The 20,693-nt window shown below is 37.0% G+C and overlaps 2 protein-coding genes and 1 long non-coding RNA gene across 21 annotated transcripts in view; 2 read left to right on the forward strand and 1 right to left on the reverse strand.

Annotated features, from left to right (window-relative positions):
• Window positions 1–65: 65 nt before the first annotated feature.
• Window positions 66–16,294, forward strand: sh3tc2 (SH3 domain and tetratricopeptide repeats 2). 6 transcript variants are annotated; one of them, XM_087281794.1, is made up of 19 exons: window positions 66–222; window positions 3,449–3,560; window positions 3,999–4,097; window positions 4,906–5,037; window positions 5,389–5,516; window positions 5,621–5,726; window positions 5,819–5,962; window positions 6,261–6,456; window positions 6,585–6,658; window positions 7,168–7,363; window positions 7,677–7,810; window positions 8,052–8,102; window positions 8,234–9,952; window positions 10,221–10,398; window positions 10,517–10,667; window positions 10,890–11,012; window positions 11,122–11,272; window positions 12,804–13,000; window positions 15,562–16,294. In XM_087281794.1, the coding sequence occupies exons 2-19, from the start codon at window positions 3,536–3,538 to the stop codon at window positions 16,063–16,065; spliced, it is 4,308 nt and encodes a 1,435-aa protein (XP_087137920.1). In that variant the 5' UTR covers window positions 66–222; window positions 3,449–3,535; the 3' UTR covers window positions 16,066–16,294. The 6 variants fall into 6 exon arrangements, with proteins under 6 accessions (XP_087137920.1, XP_087137923.1, XP_087137919.1 ...); XM_087281797.1 differs by lacking the exon at window positions 3,999–4,097; XM_087281793.1 differs by lacking the exon at window positions 3,449–3,560.
• On the reverse strand, window positions 16,107–18,488 carry LOC147840852 (uncharacterized). Its single transcript, XR_015507764.1, has 2 exons — window positions 17,499–18,488; window positions 16,107–17,457 (listed from the first exon to the last, which is right to left on the reverse strand). It is a non-coding gene; the product is annotated as an uncharacterized LOC147840852 (long non-coding RNA).
• The window catches only part of il12ba (interleukin 12Ba), a 160,590-nt gene continuing 156,897 nt past the window's right edge, over window positions 17,001–20,693 (forward strand). For 7 of the 14 annotated variants that reach the window (XR_015506768.1, XM_087280388.1, XM_087280386.1 and 4 more), the window contains exons 1-4: window positions 17,001–17,041; window positions 18,830–18,883; window positions 18,990–19,085; window positions 19,410–19,558. The gene's annotated coding sequence lies outside the window, so the exon portion shown is untranslated. The remainder of the gene's footprint in view (window positions 17,042–18,829; window positions 18,884–18,989; window positions 19,086–19,409; window positions 19,559–20,693) is intronic. The other 7 variants (XM_087280392.1, XM_087280393.1, XM_087280398.1 and 4 more) reach the window with 2 other exon arrangements.

Consider the following 20,693-nt stretch of genomic DNA (forward strand, 5'->3'; position numbering starts at 1 on the left):
AAAACTCACATATGATTTAGGGGAGGAGTTTACATAACTTCCCTCAGCTCTACACTCATGCAACCAGAAGACACACGTACACACACAACCCTTGTCCCTCCTACAGAAGCATTATGGATTATTATGGTTAGTTTTGGTAAGTTTTAAAAGGAACTCCACAGAGCTCGTATTGTGACAGATCTATGAGGAACGAACACACAACCGGGAGTCAGCAAGTCAGAGGTACGCTCTTTCTCAGAGACTAAAGTGCATATAGACGACTGTGTGTTTAGTTCACATTCCTGTGTTAATAGTTTTCAAGTTTTGAATGAAAGTGGGACAAGTGGTTGAATTATATGTACTTTTAAAGATTCTGTTAAGACTTTTGGTTGTCTTTTCATTTACATAGTTTTTCTCTGTGAGAATCTGTCTCTTAAAACAAACTGTAGAACTTTTCACTAAGTAGCCTATATAAGAAATTGTTTCTCACACCGTTTAATAGTAACAGGCTGCCAGCATGTGCTGCTTGGGCATGAACGACATTCTAAACTTAGAGTCTAGACTCATTACTCGGGTTACTACCTTGTTGTTTTCACTGACATTCACACACTGTGCTAGTAACCCAGAGAGAGAGAGCGCTAACTTCACTGTCTCCAAGTGCACAGGACAGTTCACCTTCTATGTATCACATTCAGAAGGGAATGTGCTGCCAGCCTTCAACAGTTACTACTTTCACAACATTAGGTGTGTAGTTATCAGTATGACACCTTCACACATATGGTTTTTAGTTCCCAGGGTATGAATTATGAAGTTTCCAACCCCCTACAAAGAGGTTAAACCAGGAATTTGGGGAGCATTTATAATTGTATAGTATTCACATATAGTGCATCAGAAGTCTAGATATTTGATTTCTCAGACCAGAAAATAGGACAGACAATTTTATAATCTTTTAATTACACAATTATGTTTCTGCTGTTGGAATAATAACTTTTATGGTTATCATAGAAAACAACCTGTTTTTTTTAGACTTTTCAAATAATGAAACACCACTAATGAATATTGAAATGATATTATCAAAGAGTTTTAAATACTGAATGACTTTCTTGAGGTAAAGACCATTTTACCCGACTCATCACTATGTACTGGCAGTATGATAATATTACAGCACAATAATGCGAGTACTTTTCGAGTACAACTTTTAACATTGACTTTTTTGAAGTTCAAAAGACAGATTCAGCAATTGCATAAAACACATTACATTTTCTTAGGTTTTACTGTTTCTTTAAACATTTGTAATATAACAAATAGTCTATAAAAATGGCTAATACAATATATGGCAAGTGCATAATTCACACACTGGGTGTTCATGCAGCAAAATGCTTAATTATGGAGGAGCCAATTGCTTCAGGTTTTTTCGCTAAAGCACATAGAGATTTTCTGTGAGAGTTGTGGAGGTATGCTGAGAAATGGCTTTTGGCTGTTTACCACTGCTCTTGCTCACAAGATCTCCACAGATTCAATTAGAATCTGACTGGGTTCTCTCTTTACAAAACACTACGATGAGCAAAATTACTCTATATAGACAAGTACACTCTTTGTTATGTCCCAAAACACAGACAGTGTAGTAGTGAATGAAAATGTTGAATGAAACATAATTGATAAACGAACAAACGTTTTTAATGAAATAATAGACTATTCGCTGATATTGTAAGGCAGTCACTTATTAGCACTTACTGGACAATTAGTTTTGGTTTCATATTTTTACATATTTAATATTTTTCCATATTTGAAATATGTTGCATTGTAAAACCTTCATATTATGTAATGTTTTAATGCATTTTAGAATCTTTTGAAGTTGTAGATACAATAGAAATACATCCATTAAATTTGTGATATAGTTCTAAATACATCTAAATGGCAATAAATAAATAGAAAAATGTGCAACCTCTGCTGTTCAAAGATATTGATAATTTAATTTGATTGGAAACAGCCTTTTGATTTTTCATTGTTCTAAATGTAGTTTTAAAATAAATGTACAAATTCAATGAACTGAGATATGTTCATTATTAGAGAATTTACCAATTCAATGTCTTATCTGAAATGAATATTTAATGTATCCTTTTAGTATGAGTAGATTTTTATAGTTTTAACAAAGTTTTTTTCCCCACGGTGGCTGTTAGATCTTAAAGGTCTGCAATTTAAGAAAACACATGCAATTACAAAAAACACCAGCAAATAAAGAAAATATTTTCATCCATTTGACAGCACACATGCTGCAAATCCTCACAATTTTAAAATGCGCTGCATTCTCACACAATGCAAACAAATGAATAAAATGTGCTGCATTTTTTTACAACACAAACAAAATGAAAACGGACTGCATTTTCTCACAGCACTTGCAAAACCATTGGAACACAACGGAAATGTTTCAAGTGGACATAAAAACCTCGCTATTAGCCTAAATAGCTGGGTTTGTCACGTTTTAGGGTCCCTTTGAAACATTTTAGTTGTGTTCTGAGCTATTTGAGTGTTGTGAGAAAATGCAGCTCGTTTTCGTGAATAGCTTGCGTTGTGGGAAAATCCAGCACGTTTTTTTAATGTGTTTGCGGTGTGAGGATTTGCTGCACGTGTGCTGTCAAATGGATGAAGATCATTTCTAAATTTGTTGGCGTTTTGTGTTATTGCGTGTGTTTTCTTAAGTTACAGCACATAAAGCTCTCGGCCACCGTATTTTCCTCATGAGAGATACTGGTTTATGTTTTACTTTTAACCGAATGGTGTGGCTAGTAATGTTGTGCTAGGAAAAATGTTGCTTTGTAAATCTTTGGATCTGCGCGACCTATTTATTAATTTAATTTCCTCTCTTTAAAATCAGATTATGGCCTTAATATCTATATCATTTATTGATTTTTGAAATTATAGAAAGTTATGATGCCAGACAAAGATAGTTTTGCTTTTAAATCTAGAAGCTGTCAGCTGTGTTTTCACAACAAAAGAGAAAAGTCAAATTTAGAATCACTAAATAAAATACAGCACATATACTTGCAGTGAGCAATGGCCACAAAATCACTGGGCCTTTTGTCTCTGTATGTCAGCGATGTGAGAATGCTGCCGCTCTCACTTTCCACAAGAACCCCTGGCACAGAAAGGCACTGACCAGCCCACACAAACATGCCAGCAGTGCTACAGAGTGCTTCACTCATCTGCAGAGTGGACGCACAGAGGAAAAGGGGAGAGAGAAGCAAACAGATGGAAGTTAGAAATGAGCAGTAGAGAGAGTGCGGTTTATGCACGAGAGGAAAATGGAAAGGAAGAGAGAGAGGGAGAGGAGTGACTCTATCGATAAGTGGATCTATAGCCAAGCGGGCATTACTGAACCTGAGTTTGGAGTCAGCTGTGTACACCATGGCATGTTGCTGCTGCTGCTGCTGTCCAGTTCCATGCCTCAGAAACTGCTTCTTGTTTTCAGGTTGGTCCCACCCTGGCTTTCATAGATTTTTGCCATGAGAAGAAAGCGTAACTATCACAGGGAGACATCACAGTGTTTCTGTCAGTCATGGGTAATAGGTTTACCCATGAAGGTAATGCAGGATGTGTACTTACTTTAGGTGTCAGCTATCGTGTGCTTTGTTGTTGTGTGTAATGCCTGTTGTGACTAATTACTGTATGTATTGTTGCTGTGTTAGCCATTGGTACATTGTTTTGCTGTTTATAGATAACTTTCTAGCAGCTGTGGACTAATAACTAGCAAGTAGTCCCTTTGTGATAAAAGATTGCATCGATATAACAATCCCCAAGGACTTGTTGTGCCTAGTTTTAGGCCGATATCAATACGTTTCATCACGTTTGTCATTGTTTGCATGTACTCCCTTTGATTTGCACAAGCTTTCATTATTTGAAAGCTGTGATTTTTTTATACGTTTATTGTTCATTTAATTAAGCGTTTACCCTAAAAGCTTCAGCTTGACATATGGCTAATTTAATAACGCTCCCTTAAACCTCACCCTCCCTTTCAATAGCGATATCGCCTGCTGAGCTCGATGCCTTGTGGAATGACCCTCCATACACTTTAGCCGCAGTCAGTGAGCTCTTTCCACCCAATGATGCCATGACAGCTGGTAAGAGGATTTCTTGAGTCATGCATGAGTGTTTCAGAAATAACTGAGAGCCTGAGAATTGCATGATTCTTTTACAAATGTTTACGTTGAATGCATTTTATACAAACCGGCAGCACAGTGAGGCAGTGGGTAGCATGATCACATCACAGCAGGAAGGTCGCTGGTTCGAGCCCCAGCAGAGTCAGTTTAAATGTTCTCACTGTGTTGTGTGGGTTTCCTCTGGGTGCTCCGGTTTCCCCTAAAGTTCATTCCGCTGTGGCGACCGCTGATTAATAAAGGGACTAAGCCGAAAACGAAAAATTAATTAATGGCTTTATACAAACCAGCTGTTTGCAACATCCTTTCTTTTCAACGAACAAATCTGGGAAAGTCATACAAGTCCGGAGATGAGGAAGAAGGCTATTATTTAAGCCATCTGGATCATATTTATAGAGCCATTATGATATGGCTAGCACTTCCTGTTTATGTCCTCAACTTTACGAGCTGGTAAACACAGCTCTGATATTTTTATATTTACATGCTACGCTAATTAGTACTCGTATCATATATTGGAATGAAGAACTACTGTATTTTGTGAAGCCCATTTACTGTAAAATCTAAATCTGCAGGAAGTGCCTAACTAGCAAAGGGAACCTTTTGCTTGTCTTAAATATTCTGTATTTCTTCAAGTATTATTTTGTTTTACTTATCAGTAAGATTGACCATAAATATATTCATACAGTAGTTCTGGTGTATTGTTAAAGCTGACCAAACTACAGAGTTCTGGAAAGTGGTGTTGACCCCGGTTTCCTTTGTTTTGCCACTGGAGATGAGGAAGCGGAGGCTGAGGCTGAGGCCGAGGTGGAGGCAGAAGGCATAAGCAGAGAGATTTACTGGAGGAGGAAGGAAACGTTCAGCGGAAGCAGCACAGTATCTTCATCAGGAGAACGCCTCTCTCCAGGTATTTGCAGTAAGGATCACTGAGTCCTGTAGACCTGTGTGAGAATAATGGTCTCCATCTACATAATGGCCTTTAATGGCTGCAGTCCTTAAGCACACTCTGCCAGACTTCCTTAATGTGAACACTCAGCCTCTGCCCTAATGGTGTATCTTTAGTGATGTGGTCAATCATAGTGCTGTCCCTGCAAAAAAAAACAACATATTGGTTTGTTACTAACGCCGTGATGTTGGACGGCAGTAATCACGCCCTACATCACAAGAGCTTTCCTGTTACTGCTCATGTAACTGATCGTAAATCTTGGCTACTTTGTGGTGGATATTTAACTCAATATTTTTGCTCTGTTCCTTGGAGATGTTGTTTTGTTGTTTAGCGGGAGGTGGCGATCGAGTGTAGCACCTGACGATCAGCTTCAAGAGGCACTGCGTACAAGACTCCGGGTAGTAGAGAGTAACAGCCAGGATGTCGTCCAGCTCTTCAAGGTCAGACACGGATGTACTGGCACCATTATGAACTTGTTACTATTGATTACTTAAGTCATTTCAATCTTCATTACATTTAGTTCTTGCTGATATTGTACACACAGGACTTGTCTGCACGACTGCTGTCTGTTCATGCGGAGAAAGACAGCTTTGTCATCACCTTTAAAACTGTCGAGGAGATCTGGAAGTTTTCCACTTACCTGGCACTTGGTTGGTGTCAATCAAATGTTCTGTTACATTTACTCAACATCAATAATTCTGTATACAGTTTTAACTTAATAAATATTTATTTTATATTGTAGGATATGTAGCAAGATGCCTTGAGAACTTTCTTTGTGACCAGTCATTCTGGCTGGACCCTGCATTGCTAAGCGATGTGGAGATTTCTGTAACAGTGGATGAAGACCACTTAGCTACTCTTTATTTGGGACTTCTGCTACAGGAAGGTAAGGATTTGTCTACTATTGTAATATTTATCCAAAACAGTCCCTTACTTCTGAAGAGGCAGACAAAACATATAAAAAAAACAGCATATGGGTCAAACTTAGAAATCAACTTGTTAAAGAGTAATACAACTGAATTGACTTTTGAAGTGGATCAAAAAGGTTTTTAAACTGTCCTAAAACAAAATTGTGTGTTGCTCAATACTCAATAGTTTTAGGACAACTTTGATAAAGGTTTGCACATACTTCACATGTTACAGGAATAAGCTAGTAACTAAAGACAGTCTCATTACCATTTCAGGTACATTCTTTGGCAAGACTTTATATAAGAGTGACTGCAAAGAGGAGGAAGAGGAGCTAAACTACAGGAGGAATGACCTGGTCATGGTGAAAGACATTGGACAGGAGGCCATATGGGAGGGTACACTACTGTCAACAGGCAAACATGGTCTGGTGCCTGTGCATGATATGCAGCCTCTGCCTTATCCATTTTATCAGTAAGTGACACTGACTTTCTAAGCTTATACAGGATGGATTTTAGGGACAACAGATTTGTCTAGCTGAATATCTGCTTCAGCTAGAATAAAGCTTTTAATGTCTTTACAAATATACATTTTTTTTCTAGATGGTTCCTTAAGAAATATCCAGGAAATGCAGGAGGAATTTCAGTTACAGAAGGCCTCTTTGATCATCCTGTTGGTGAGATTCTTCTGAAATATTTAGAAAACCTATTATTAAGATAATCTTTAAAGGTTTCATGAAGTGCTTTGAAATGTGCATTTTTTTATTTGATGTTTGACGTAATCTCAACCGAAACATGACGAGAGAGTGTCACATATAATAGTCCCTCTGGTGGAGCTCAATGGTCAAGGTTTGATGAAAAACTAAACGATGGGGTTATGTGAAAAAATTGCTGATCCATTTAGGTGGAAGTGACAAACTGCAAGCTTTGGATGTATATATCCAGATATATTTATATCCTCTAAATGCATATTTTGTAGTACACTAGGTTATAAATATTAAAACCAACATAATGTTCTGATACTAACTAATTTCACAGGACCTTTAAATCTTTATAACATTTTCCTTATTTACTTCCAATTTAAATGCCTTACTGTGGCATTGATTTTGTCTATTTTTTTTAAGAAAATGAAGGATGGATCAACAGTAATTTTGGGTTAATCAACATCTTTTTGCTTCTGTTTCAGTGGTGGGGACCTGTGTGGCAGTAGTGGACCATTACCCAGTGGTGAAAGATGAGCTGCACTTACGCATAGGAGATCAAATCAAGATTGAAGGATTTCTTTTCAATACTCTGAGTATGTTCATAGGAAGACACCTCACCAGTGGAGAGACAGGATTTGTTCACAAAGCCCATGTAAAACCCGAGAGTACTGAGAGACTGTAAGTAAACAGTTCAACTGTATTTACTGCATTTATATTCATAGAGTCATCGTGTACTTAAACAAATGACCTTCTCTTTATTTTGCAAAACTATTTATCTAATGTGCCTCTCGATGATACTGACATACCAATTGAAGGCAACCAGCTGGCAAAAGCAATTTCATTCTGTTGACCTTTGTTGAATGTGCCTCTGTCTAGCTGGGGGTGATGAGGGTGTTGGAAGGGGGGCTAGTGGAGTTATGTGATGATGTGATGAAGCAACCCGAATGAGAGTCATGTGGACGATAATGTTGTCTTTGTTGGCTTTGCACAGCAATGGACAATTGGTCTTTCTGAGTGAGGAGGAAAGGACGGCCCTGTCTAAACTTAACCCCTGCCTTGAGCCCAGCCAGGCAGATGTACTGACAAATCTTTTCTCCACTGACATAAGCACTGTGTACAGATTGGGTAAGAGATGATGCATTGTCTCTCTGGGAAACCTTGAATAATCTTAGAGCAATTGAGCAGTTTACTTAAAAATTCTGTCATCATTTACATGCCATCAAGAAGATGAAAGAAGAAAGATGTAGAAAGACTTTCAAACTAATTTGAAATTACATAAGGGTGGATATATGATGGCAAAAATGATAAGACTGGCTGAGCTATACCTTTCACAAAATGACAAATCTTTTTCTCTTGCAAACTGCAGACAGACTTGATGACTCCGATTTCACTTACATCAGAAACCACCCAATTCCAGGTAAGCCTAACCATCACCAAATATTGCACACAGACAATCCTTTATCTACCTCATTTTCTTTTTTTCATTGTAAGTTTATTAGAGTATGTGCTATAAAATATTCTAAAATGTACACTTTGTGTAACCTGCAGAACAGAAAACCACAGTGGATCAAAGAAAGCGCACTGTATCTGAAAAGAGTGATGCAACTCCTTACCACTCGTCCCCGAGGCAATCATTCTCTGCCTCTCGAAATCATCTTGACCGAGACTCTGAAGTCCTCTCTTTCAGCCTGGAGGACACCTTCAGAGAAATGGACGAATATGAGGAAGACCCTCCAAACTTTATGGATGAGGGTATCTGGGAGACTGAAGAAGCTGAGAGATGCGACCCAATCTTGACCCTCCTCAACCTGGAATTTTTCCAAGACACTTTTAGAACTCTTTATGACCTCTCCTACTCTTTTCTGGACACTTTCTTCAATGGCCTTCCAGAGGACGAGGTGCTACAACATTTGGAAAACCTGCGAGAAGGAGCCAAGAAAGGCAGGATGCTCTGGGCCCACCGGCGTGCCTGCTTCCTCCTCGGCCGCCTATGTGCCAAGAAACTAAAGTACTCACAAGCAAGAGTGTACTTTGAGGAGGCTTCAAAGGTTCCTGTAAATGGCTTTAATGACAAACCACTTCTAATAGCCCTTTACACCAATCTCACTTCGGTTTACCTAAAACAGAAGATGATGGACAAGTTGCCGTTCACACTTGAGAAAGCAAGTGCTCTGATTCTTTGTCTTCCCTGCCACAACTTCTGCTCTGTGGATGAGTTTGAGCTGCTACAACCAATCATGCGCAGAGCCATAATTGAAAAAGACAAATACCTAGAGGCTCGGACATGCTATCTCTCTGTTTGTCTCTTTCTCCATCTAAGGAAAATAGAAGAAGCTTTACCGTTTGTAGAGAGGCTTCAGTTCCTTATCATCACACTGTCTGTGGAAGAAGGGAGGCAAATTGCCCCTGTTGATCTCAACTGGCTGCTGTGCAGGCTTTACCACAAAAAGTATCTACCTTTCCTCGCACTTGCTTCTTTAAGTCTAGACTCAGGGCAAGATCATTCCTTGAATGATGCATTCCAGAAAATTGAACTCTTTATCAAAAACTCAGTCAGGCTTAATCCTCACTGGAAGGAAAATACTTCTGTGCTTCCTGCACAGGTGGTGGTTTACCTTCAGCAGGCTTTGGCAATAGCTAGTCAAGGGGAGGACCTGAAGACTCAGAGGGACCTGTGCCTGAGCCTGGCTAGTGTTTACCAGCAGCATGGAGCACTAAAAAAAGCTGTGCCATATGCCCAACATGCAGCAAAGACTGGAAATCAAATCAATGAGGAAGAGGGCTTTGAGGCGTCCATACTGCTGGCCTGGCTCTTGGTAATGACAGATGAACCCATTCAGGCTCAGAACAATCTGCGTCCACTTCTTAAGTCTTTGAATGAAACAGACAGTCCAACACAGCGTGGGGTGGTTTACAATCTCCTAGCTCTATGTTTACGCAAACAGGGCAGAGTTCAGGAGGCAGCAAGAAACTTTTATTGTGCTCTGCAAATCTCCAGAGAGAATGGGAACAAACGTAATGAAGCCCTAGCTCTGGCTAATTTGGGATGCTTGTCCCTATCCATAGGGGCTTCAGGCCTGGCAGAGTGCTTTCTACTCAAATCCTTCCACCTATTTCAGTTTCTCTCAGAGAGCCCTACAGACCAGGAGCATGTCCAGGTTCTGCTATGGCTGGGTAGGAGCTACAAGGATAGAGGGGGGAGCCAGGAGGTTCGACTGTGGTTCGAGATGGGCCTGCTAATTGCTATTAGTGCTAACAATCTGCACAGTGAGTTTAAATATTATCTATTGCATACAGTGGTCCCAAAAGTATTTGAACACTTAAGCCACATTTAAATTTATATGCGATACATACCAAAATATCAATGCAAGTACTATTTTAACCAAATAAATCAGTTGCAATTATGACATAATTGTCTTAATTAGTCAAAATACTTTTAGTGCCATTTCAATGTTACAAAATGTATTTTACTTATTGGATTAATAATTTGAGGTCAGATCATTATTAAGTAATAACAAATTCCTTCCAAATGCAGGTCAGATGGTTGTGGCAAAAGTTTTAAGTCGTCATTATGCTGATTTGCTGCTGTACGGACAGTGTATTGTTTACTATGAGCACTGTGTGAGTCTGTGCAGAAGACTCAAGAATAAACAGCTAGAAGGAGAATACCTTGAACTCCTTAGCAGCCTGTATCTCTCACTCAACACAGAGAAGTAAGATACACATTCCACACAAAACACTACATCACTGCTTTCAGTACTTTGAAAACTGATCCAATAGCAACAAATAAATCAATAGTTTTAAAAGTATTCTTTGCTAAAATCCTTACAGGTCATCTAGGAAGTCTCTAGATTGCTCAAAGCAAAGCTTGAGGATCTCTATAGATCTGGGGAAAAGACAGGAAGAGTCCGAGACATGGTTACAAGTGGGCCGTATCTACTATCTAATCAATGAAGACGAACTGGCTGACATGTACCTACAGGTAATGATTTTCAAAGTAGTGTATTGCAAAAGGAGTAAATTATTGATTAGTGTTATACTTTTTGGGTATTTATGTACAAAGGTATGCCACAAATTCTACAAAAATGGTAATCTTTATGTTTTAAGGCTAAGGTGATCTCTAATGAGAACGTATTCCTCTATCATGTACATGCTTTTATCAGCTGCTGTGATAACTCCTTTCTCCATAAACAAATGTATACAGGCAGCAGTAAAGACAGCCCTCAGGATGAATGACCCATGCTTCGCTATGAGCATTTATGAGGAAGCAGGAGATGTGTTTTTCAAAGGACACAGAAATCAGATAGCTGCCCTACCTTTTTACAGGGTAGGCCTCGCCTTGTTCACATTCACAATACAATTTACCCAAAACAATACAATAATTCTTGAGAAATGTATATCATATGACTTTGCATGGATTTTGCCCCCCAAAAAAGGATGGGAGTTTGCCATTTGCACGCAGCATTAAGGATGTGCACTCAGAGTTCAGGCTGTTAAGTAAACTGACAGAGCTCCTGATGAAGCAAAAGCAATATGAGGAAGCACTGCAATATGCCACTCTTGCAGTGCAGGTCAGCGCCACCACTGGTAAGGCCTCAGGATTAAATAATAATAATTGTTATAATACAATATTAACAATAACTTCATTAATTTAAGACAGTAATGTTGTTTTATTAAGCAATTTTTGTTTTTAAGTGCTTTGTGTAAGCTTGTGTTAAGCTATAGTGCCCCCTGCTGGAGATGCATGTCCTCTACAGCATACAACATACTGTAGCAGAAATGCTGTATGTTAAATCTAAACATACCTAAAGCCGTAACCATGTCTTCCACACAGCTGGGCACCAAATATAAAGAGTTCCATTTGTTAAGGGAAATCTCGGTCTCATTCTAATAATTTTGATGAGTGCACATGTTCATTCTCTTTATATATGCCAAAAAAGTTGAAAATGCAAACTTAATTGTGTCATCACATTTAGTATAAAACATACTGTAAACAGAGATGCTCTCTTCAGTGAACTAGAATTTTACTATTTGAATAAGCACGATGTGATGCATATCCTGTTTCATTCTACACTCAAAAAAAAAAAAAAAAAAACTAAAAGATTGCTGCTACTTGTTCAAACCTGTTTAAAATGAGTTGAAACAACACAGCTCTTTTAATTTCTTTGGCCAGTTTATTTGTTTTATGTTCAGTCCACTTAAATTTGTAAACCATTAAGTTAACTTAGGTGTTTTGTGTTGGGACAACATGAAGGAATTGTGTTTGGTCCAACTACCTGGTTAGGGAATTTGTAGTTCCCAGCATGCTTTGCGTGGGATTGAAATTTATTGGATTTAAATTTATTTATCCTGCACTCAGTTATTTTACGTTCATCCAATGAGTTATTTTATTGAGTGCATCATGCACCACATTGCATCTGCCTGTGTACATGATTATAAATTCAAAATATCTATGAAGTGTAACGTATACCATTTAAAGTCTAACAACAAATATTTAATCAAAATGCTAAATTTTTGGTAAAAATTTGCATGACGTGGATATATACTTTCTCAATGACATCTTAATTAATGCTTATAGAAACTGTTACAGAACTAAAAAATAAACTTTTAGAGAGCAAATAAATGATTAGACATGGTGAACTGTATAAGGTGAATCTTCAGGCATGGCAACCGGTTCTCATTAAACTCTGGGATCCTCTTTGAAATATTCTAATGATCTGACAAACTTGCTTCCCTGTCCAGTTTGTTTGGTTGTGTAAGTGTTTATTTTTTAATCATGCATACTTTTGTTTGTGATGGTAAACCTGTTAGCCAGCACTCAATTTTGGGGATTTACACCTACCTAACTTTAAATAGTAACAGTTCCTGAATCCAGTAAGCTACGAACACAAATGATGTATTATTGGAAAGAAGACACTTAGAGCTTTGTGGTAAAAGGAGAAGTTACATGTTAAAAATATATATATAAAAAAACTTATACATTATAAAGTAATGAGGAAGTGTTTTTTAAAATAAATTATGTGGTTAAATTATTTTCAAAGAGAAAACAATAAGACAAAGAAGAAAACATTCTATCAGTTTAATTTGCAGTTTAATGTGCTTTCTGTATTTCTCACAGGTGTTCTTCTTAATGAGAGAGCGTCCTTCCATCGCCTCGCCTCAGTATACTTCTCTCTAGGGAAGTATGAAATGGCTGAGAACTACTATCTGAAGTCTCTTTCTCTCTGCCCTACTGCACTTGAGCATGCTATTGAAGTTCGGTATTATGTTAAAGTGTACTGCAGACTGGCTGATCTGACCCTATACAGATTAAAGGTGAGACTCTCACAATGTTTCTATTTTACCTGCATCCCAGACTGAACATTGTGCATGTTTTATTACACAGAGAGGATAATCATGCACTGTCTATGCACATGTATTGGTTTAAAATGTGGTAATGAACATTTTACATGCCAATTTGGTCATTTCAGGGCCTGGATTATATAGTTAGCTAAAACTCACACCAGTACTATATTTTTCATTACTTGTTATTTAAAAAAAATGCAGCTTATATAGTAGTTTTACTTAATTTAGTTTCTCAAGTTGATTGAATAGTTTAAAATAACTTGAAATAAAAATAAACTAATAAATTATTAAATTAATTTGAAATATGTTGTAACCATGGGCGACATGGTGGCGCAGTGGGTAGCTTGTTCTCCTCACAGCAAGAAGGTCGCTGGTTCGAGCCTCAACTGTGTCAGTTGGCGTTTTAGTGTGGAGTTTGCATGTTCTCCCTTTGTTCGTGGGGGTTTCCTCCGGGTGCTCCAGTTTCCCCCGCAAGTCCAAAGACATGTGGTACAGGTGAATTGGGTAGGCTAAATTGTTCGTAGTGTATGTGTGTGAATGAGATGTGTGGATGTTTTCCAGTGATGGGTTGCAGCAGGAAGGGCATCAGCTACGTGAAACGTGCTGGATAAGCTGCCGATTCATTCCGATGTTGCGACCCCAAATTAATAAAGGGACTGCGCCGAAAAGAAAATGAATGATTGAATGTTTAGAAATAAGTTCACCAAAACAAAATTATACAATTTTCTAATTAAAATAAAAATAATTTTGTAAAAAATATATTTTCAGTTACACCAAGTTAATACATCTTGATGCTAAACTTGATTATACATTCTAAACTAAACTACATCATACAGATTTCACTTATATTATATAGAAAGTGTAAAATTACATAAACCAGCAGGAGAGAGATACAGTTAAATATGCTGTTAATGTTCTTTAGCTGAAGATGAATATTTGAATTGCATGGGTATGAATTTAGATCATAAGAAAGAGGAAAAAAACAATTATTTTAACCAAATTTGAGCCATTCATATTTTTGTATGTACAAAACCTGTAAAAATGATAGGTGAATAAGGTTTAAAGAAAAGACTTAAAAGTTCATTCCTAAGTAGGCCTGTCACAACAATTGATATAATCGACTTATCGCACAACACATGGACATGACCTTAATTGTTTTTGGTGATGCATAATATACACTCACCGGCCACTTCATGAAGTACACCTGTCCAACTGCTCGTTAACGTAAATTTCTAATCAGCCAATCACATGGCAGCAACTCGTCAACATGATTAAGACGATCTGCTGCAGTTCAAACCGAGCATCAAAATGGGGATAAAAGGTGATTCAAGTAACTTTGAACATGGTTGTTGGTGCCAGACAGGCTGGTCTGAGTATTTCAGAAACGTCTGATCTACTGGGATTGTCATGCACAACTATCTCTAGGGTTTACAAAGAATGGTCCGAAAAAAGAAAATATCCAGTTCTGTGGGTGTAAATTCAGATGGTAAAGTCAGAATTTGCCTTGTATCAACGGTTCAGGCTGGTGGTGGTGGTGTAATGGTGTAGGGGATACTTTCTTAGCACACTTTGGGCCCAATAGTACCAACTGAGCATTGTGTCAACGCCATAGCCTACCTGAGCAAAGTTGCTGACCATGTCCATCCCTTTATGACCACAGTGTCGAAAAGTGTGAATCATCTCAGACTGGTTTCTTGAACATGACAATGAGTTCACTGTATTCAAATGGCCTCCACAGTCACCAGTTCCTAATCCAATAGAGCACATTTGGGATGTGGTGGAATGGGAGATTCGTGTCATGGATGTGCAGCAGACAAATCTGCTGATACTGCATGGTGCCATCATGTCAATATGTACCAAAATCTCTGAGAAATATTTCCAGTACCTTGTTGAATCTATGTCACAAAGGATTAAGGCAGTTCTGAAGGCAAAAGAGTTTCCAACCAGTTACTAGTAAGGTGTACCTAATAAAGTGGCCGATGAGTGTACATCGCCCATACATAAAAAAACAATTCTAGCAACATTTTAGCTGATTGCGCAGCATCTCTATTTCTACTGGAGGTAGAGGTTATGTATGGCTAAAGAACACCAGTATTTACTATAAATTACTGTAATATATTTTCATGTGGGTGTCTGACAACTGAAAATACGGTAGATCTGGTAGCAGATATCGCAGCCTCTGTTACTTTTCATCTTTCTCTTTTTTGTAAACATTTATTATTATTTAATAAAATCTATGCTTTACGTTTTGATTTCAATGCCTAATTATTAAATCGTTAAAATAACTATAAATTAAATAAAATATTCTTAAGAATAAAATATTATGTGTTCTCTGAAAGAGAGAACTTGCATTGTGATATTATATTGTCATTCTGTCATTATATAATGAGTGGCATTAAATGGTGTTAAAATGACAATAGTATGATTTATTGCAATTTATTTTGGTGCAATATATCGTACAACAATAAACATATTGTGACAGCCCTACCCTAAGCCCATTTTATGACAAATTATTTATTTTTCTGCCTTAGGACGCATTTGATGCCATGGGTTACTTTCACTTAGCCCTGGCGGCAGCCCTGGAAGATAAGGAAAGCCTCAGTACACTTTACATAATCTACATGAAGCTTGCAGAGATCCATGCCAACTACATGCCAGATGATGAACTATCTAAAAGCTACATGGACAGAGCGCAGAGTCTGAGGAATGAACTGGCAGGATACACAGACTCAAAAGAAACAGAAGAAACAGACGAGGCTGATGCTGACATTGACAACAAATCTGCTCATTCAGACGCCAGCAGTGGCACAAGCACCCTCACAGAGTCCAGCATGACCAATACCAGCCTTACAATCAATGCCCAGAAAGAGCCTGAGCACTCCAATGGAAGTCACAAAGATGATACAAACACCAACAGATCAGATGAAACAGATTCTGGACCTGCTGATCATACCAATCTAGAGACTAGCTGTGAAGATAATGCAAACCACAGTAATGGAAGCACACTGAAGGAGGGCTTGACATTTGTAATTTGAACTGAATCACACATAATGCTATCATTCTGAAAACAATGCACTTCTTTTTAATGAATAAGTGCAACAAGACACTTTTTCCTTTTTTTTAATCAAATGTTTAAATTATCTAATATATTTTGTATTCTGTGAATTTAGAAGAGTATGCAAAATGTAAATAATTGTTTGTATTCATGTAAATATGTTTTTTTTTATCTGTATACCTTACATAATTAAAAGTTAAGAAATTCAATATACACGTTTTAATTTAACTTAATACTCTGGGTTCCCCAGCATGTGCATGATCATCATATGAAACAGTATAATTTTTAAAGGTATATGCTCCATAATCTGAGGTCTGAGGTAGTTTTGACCTTCAAACCAATATAACCTCAAACCTATCCACAACCCATCATTCTAAATGGATTGTTCACCCAAATGTGGAAGACCACTGGTCATTTAGTCACACATATTCTATTTTTTATTTGTTTTGCCTGTATGTTTACACAATTTTATGAACCACACAGGAAAGTTTATTGTATTGATCTGCAATGTCAAAGATGTAGCCTACTTTACATCTTAGATTGGCTAAAGGTAAGCAAATCAACAGCAAGTAAAGTGAGTTGACGAGTAAAGACGAGTCAATTAACAGCAATATTAAGCTACATTGTATTGCACTTTTTTTGCCACAGCATTAAACATGAATAAATTAGGTGTTTCAAATCCCATAAGTGAATTTTCATAGACATGCTACAAGCTAATACACTAACCAGAGAAGACATTTAACTTTATGGTTACTTTTTTTTTAATGCGGCCTTCTTCAAACTTCTGATAGTGGCATTACTAGCATACTTGTTGTTTGTTAATTCACACAGCATCGTTTTGTTGTATTACATTATTGCTCCACTAGAGGGCGATGTTAGCTTGAGTATGTGTAAAGGGTGTCATTTCTCCACTGCAGTCTGAGAGAAAGCTGAAGTTATTGAGTTGAGCCGTTGAGGTGGGTTCATTTAACATACTCATTTATTTATTTTTTAATATTCGCAGGATAGGTGACTTAAAATTGCATCGATAACATTTTTATTTACTTTATCTTTTAAAATTAGCAACTTTCGATTACATCCGCCATGTTGTGATTCATATCACTTTCAATGCATGTCTGCTTGCATTTTAAGCGTTTTTAAAGTATAGGCTATTTTAAAACTTTGTTTTAAACTTTGCTCCGTGGGACTACTTTGTTTTATTGGTACAAATCGTAAATAATCAAAGTTTAAACTATAAAAGTCTTAGTTTAACAGTTTGTGGCGTGTTAACAACGTCCTTTTACATTTTAAATTTGGTTTGTGGTGTAATATTTGTTTAATTTAATACAATAGGTTTATTTGACATTTATTACTTGCATACATTTGCTTCATACTTTCTTATTAATTTAAATTTCTCTGCAAATGCAATTGAACCTATTTGTCATCTCTGAGCATTGAACGGCCTGTGCAAAATAATACCCCTTTTGTTACAAAATGTTTATGCTACCTTTGCAGTTTCCGTGTCCTTGCAGTTTAAAGATAGAAGACAGTTACCAAAGTCCCTTTAAGGCAGGGGTGTCTAAACCTTTTTTTAAGAAGGATCAAAACCCAAACTTGATTGAGGGCAGTGGGCCAAAGATATGTACAGTATTCAACTGAATTACAAAGTTGCCATGGATAATTTCCTCATTTAGTTCAAAATAAATAGAAAACTTTAATCATATTAACTAATGCATTATATATCTATTTTACCTTTAATAATGGCCCTATTAAAATGAAAATATAATTCAATTTATAACACAATGGAGTTTAATGCCAAATACACAAAGCCAAGCTGCATTTGCCTTGATTTGCTCACTGAGGACTTCTGAGTTGTGGTCTTTACGTTGAGCAACAGTATGTTCATTAATAAACAAACAAAAATTGGATTAATTTACATTTAATTTAACATTTAATTGAAACATATGCTTTTTTTATAGCTTAACAATAAAATAAACCAGTTAAAGGTTACGTTAAATTGGAAATGACAGTGTGTATTAAGGCATTAACCCCAACCCTTCCCAAAAGTTTCCTTCTATTCTCAGATAGGATGGTGGGCCAAATCAAAGGCTACCATGGGCCAACTTTGGCCCCTGAACCCTAGTTTGGGCATCTCTGCTTTAAGGTGTATTCTATTGTCTTTACATCTGGCTAATTTTGTATCTACGAAATCCGTATATTAACAATGGGAACATTTATCGTTCTATATAAGGTGCAATTTAGGAGTCTTGTGTCTTAGCAGTCTTAGTGTAGTCTTGTGTAACATTAGATGTGACTTGGCACTTTATATATTATGCTATTGATTTTATAATACCGTTTATTTTTCTTATTGTTTATTTACCTACCATAATTATCATTTACATGTGACCTTAAATAAAGAAACTGAAACATATACATACTAATTTAAAGATTGATTCCAAACTGCACTGAAGGCTAATTCCCTAGGAACTGATTTATTCACGGGGCTTTCGCATAGTTACAGAGGGATTCTCATTTAATTAAATCCATTTATCCCATAATGAATTCACCCTAGTTAAAACCGTGTGCTATGTGTATGTTTTTCAGTCATTTTTCTAGCCAACAAATAATGTTTTACAGGAGCAGAGACAGGACTAAAAGCTCTCTGAAAGGGATTGGTTAAATGGCAGTTTTCATCAGGAGGCTTTAAATTAATACAAGCAATGTGTTCCTATTGAATATCTGTGCTTTCTCCTACTGTAATGCAGTGTCAGGTCTAGCTCCCACGCCATCAGAGCCTTGGAGACCAAAACAAAATACAGGTAATTTTTGAAAATCTCTAATTATAAGCACTCGCCGTGCTATGAAAACTTTTCACTGCAGTTGCTTTAGTGGTTAGAGGTTTATTCTGGCTTGGCACATATACAGAGTGACTTGGCTTCACATCCACTGCAGAGTAAAAGGCTGAATTCCAACCAAGCAAGAGTGCCAGCATCAACCACTTCACAGATGCTGCTGTTTCAGGTACACCACCAGCCACAAGTTTGTGATTATTTACATTTTTCCAAAAGAAGTCTGTCACATTTTATTTTAGGTACATTTCTCACTATTAAAATGCCATATGACTTTTACTTTAATAAACTCCTAATTTGCTGCTTATTGTTAGTTATTAAAGTAGTAGATGGGTTTAGGTATTGGGTAGGATTAGGGATTTAGGTTGTTGCAGCATAGGCTTACATCGATAACGTACTCCTTTATACATATCTGGAGATCCTGAATTATGTAGTCAGGGGTATCTATGGCTGCATTTTGTCTTTAAAAACAAACAATGATGCTGTTTCTTTTCAGGCTTACCAGCTGTATGCTTACCTCCATATGGACAGCTTTTCCACTGTTACCAGTTTGTCGGGTAGCTCACCATGTACGTCGGTAGACTTGTGATGTGTTGACTGCGACAACAGGGTTCGAGCCCAGCAAAGAACGGTTTCAGAATGCAGGTAAGGCAACAACAAAAGCCAAAAAATAAAATAAACAAGTAAATAACGGTGATAATGTAGTAAAATCAGAAAATGCTGTAAAAATCAGGCAGGCTTTTCTTTTTCTCGATTGCTTTAAAAAACACTATCAGTTGGGTTAAAGGAAGGGTGTGAATGGGTTAATCTGTGCTTTTGAAAACACTAATGGTTGGGTTTAGGGAAGGAGGAGAGTGGGTCAGTCGATCAGTTAGTCAGTCGACAGCGACCTCTGATGGATTTATGTGAAAACAGCAGGTAAGAATGGCACTCATTAGAGAAATTTGAGATCTAAAAAAGCGTACAAAGCATCTCTGTTGGATTCGTGAAAACAAAAAGGAAAAAGCAGATGCTGGGATGTATTTGGCTCTTTTCAGAAATGTATATAGGAGTACGTTTTCATAATGAACCTGGGGGGAAGATCATGCAGTAAATATAATTTATAAATACCAGAAAACAGCCAATATCTTAATAATAGGTACATAATAAGCTACTAGTTAAAAATGATAATGGGTACTTATACTAAAAGGTTAGTGAAGTTTCATTTGCTGACCAGTGCTAGGAACTCATCTTTGAGGACTTAATTTTAATTCACCTCTTGTTTTTGCTGTCTTCTTTATGAATCCTTTGTTGTAAAATTTTTTTTTTAGGTAAATGTAAAAAACCCTGCAACATTCTAAAAAACTAACAATGCATTCAGTGGTGCAGTAATGACGTTAGTAATTGGACAACATAATTTGTGGTATCCAGCAAGATTTTCCTGTTACTGTTTTTTTATTTTTCTTTCAATGAGTAAAATAAGTTTTGAGTTAAACCTTTAAAGCCTTAAGTTAAACATAAACTACACAGATATGCAACCCAAATGTTCTCAAGGTTTCTGCTTGCTTATTCGAAACATATTTTATTAACACAAAATAAAGGCTTCAAAATTTTAATATGGGTGTGTCAATATTTATATTTTGCTTAGTAGCATAATATGTATGGTACTGAGCAAAATAATAAAGTGTCATCACTTTATTTTACCCACTGATTACTGCATATTTTTTCATTATCCGAAATCCCCAATTATAAAATTGCAATAGAAAATCTCAAAGTATTTCACGCTAAAATATTCTTTTGG

The sequence above is a fragment of the Danio rerio genome, chromosome 14 (assembly GCF_052040795.2).
Source record: "Danio rerio strain M-AB ecotype USA chromosome 14, GRCz13ab, whole genome shotgun sequence".
NCBI lineage: Eukaryota > Metazoa > Chordata > Actinopteri > Cypriniformes > Danionidae > Danio > Danio rerio.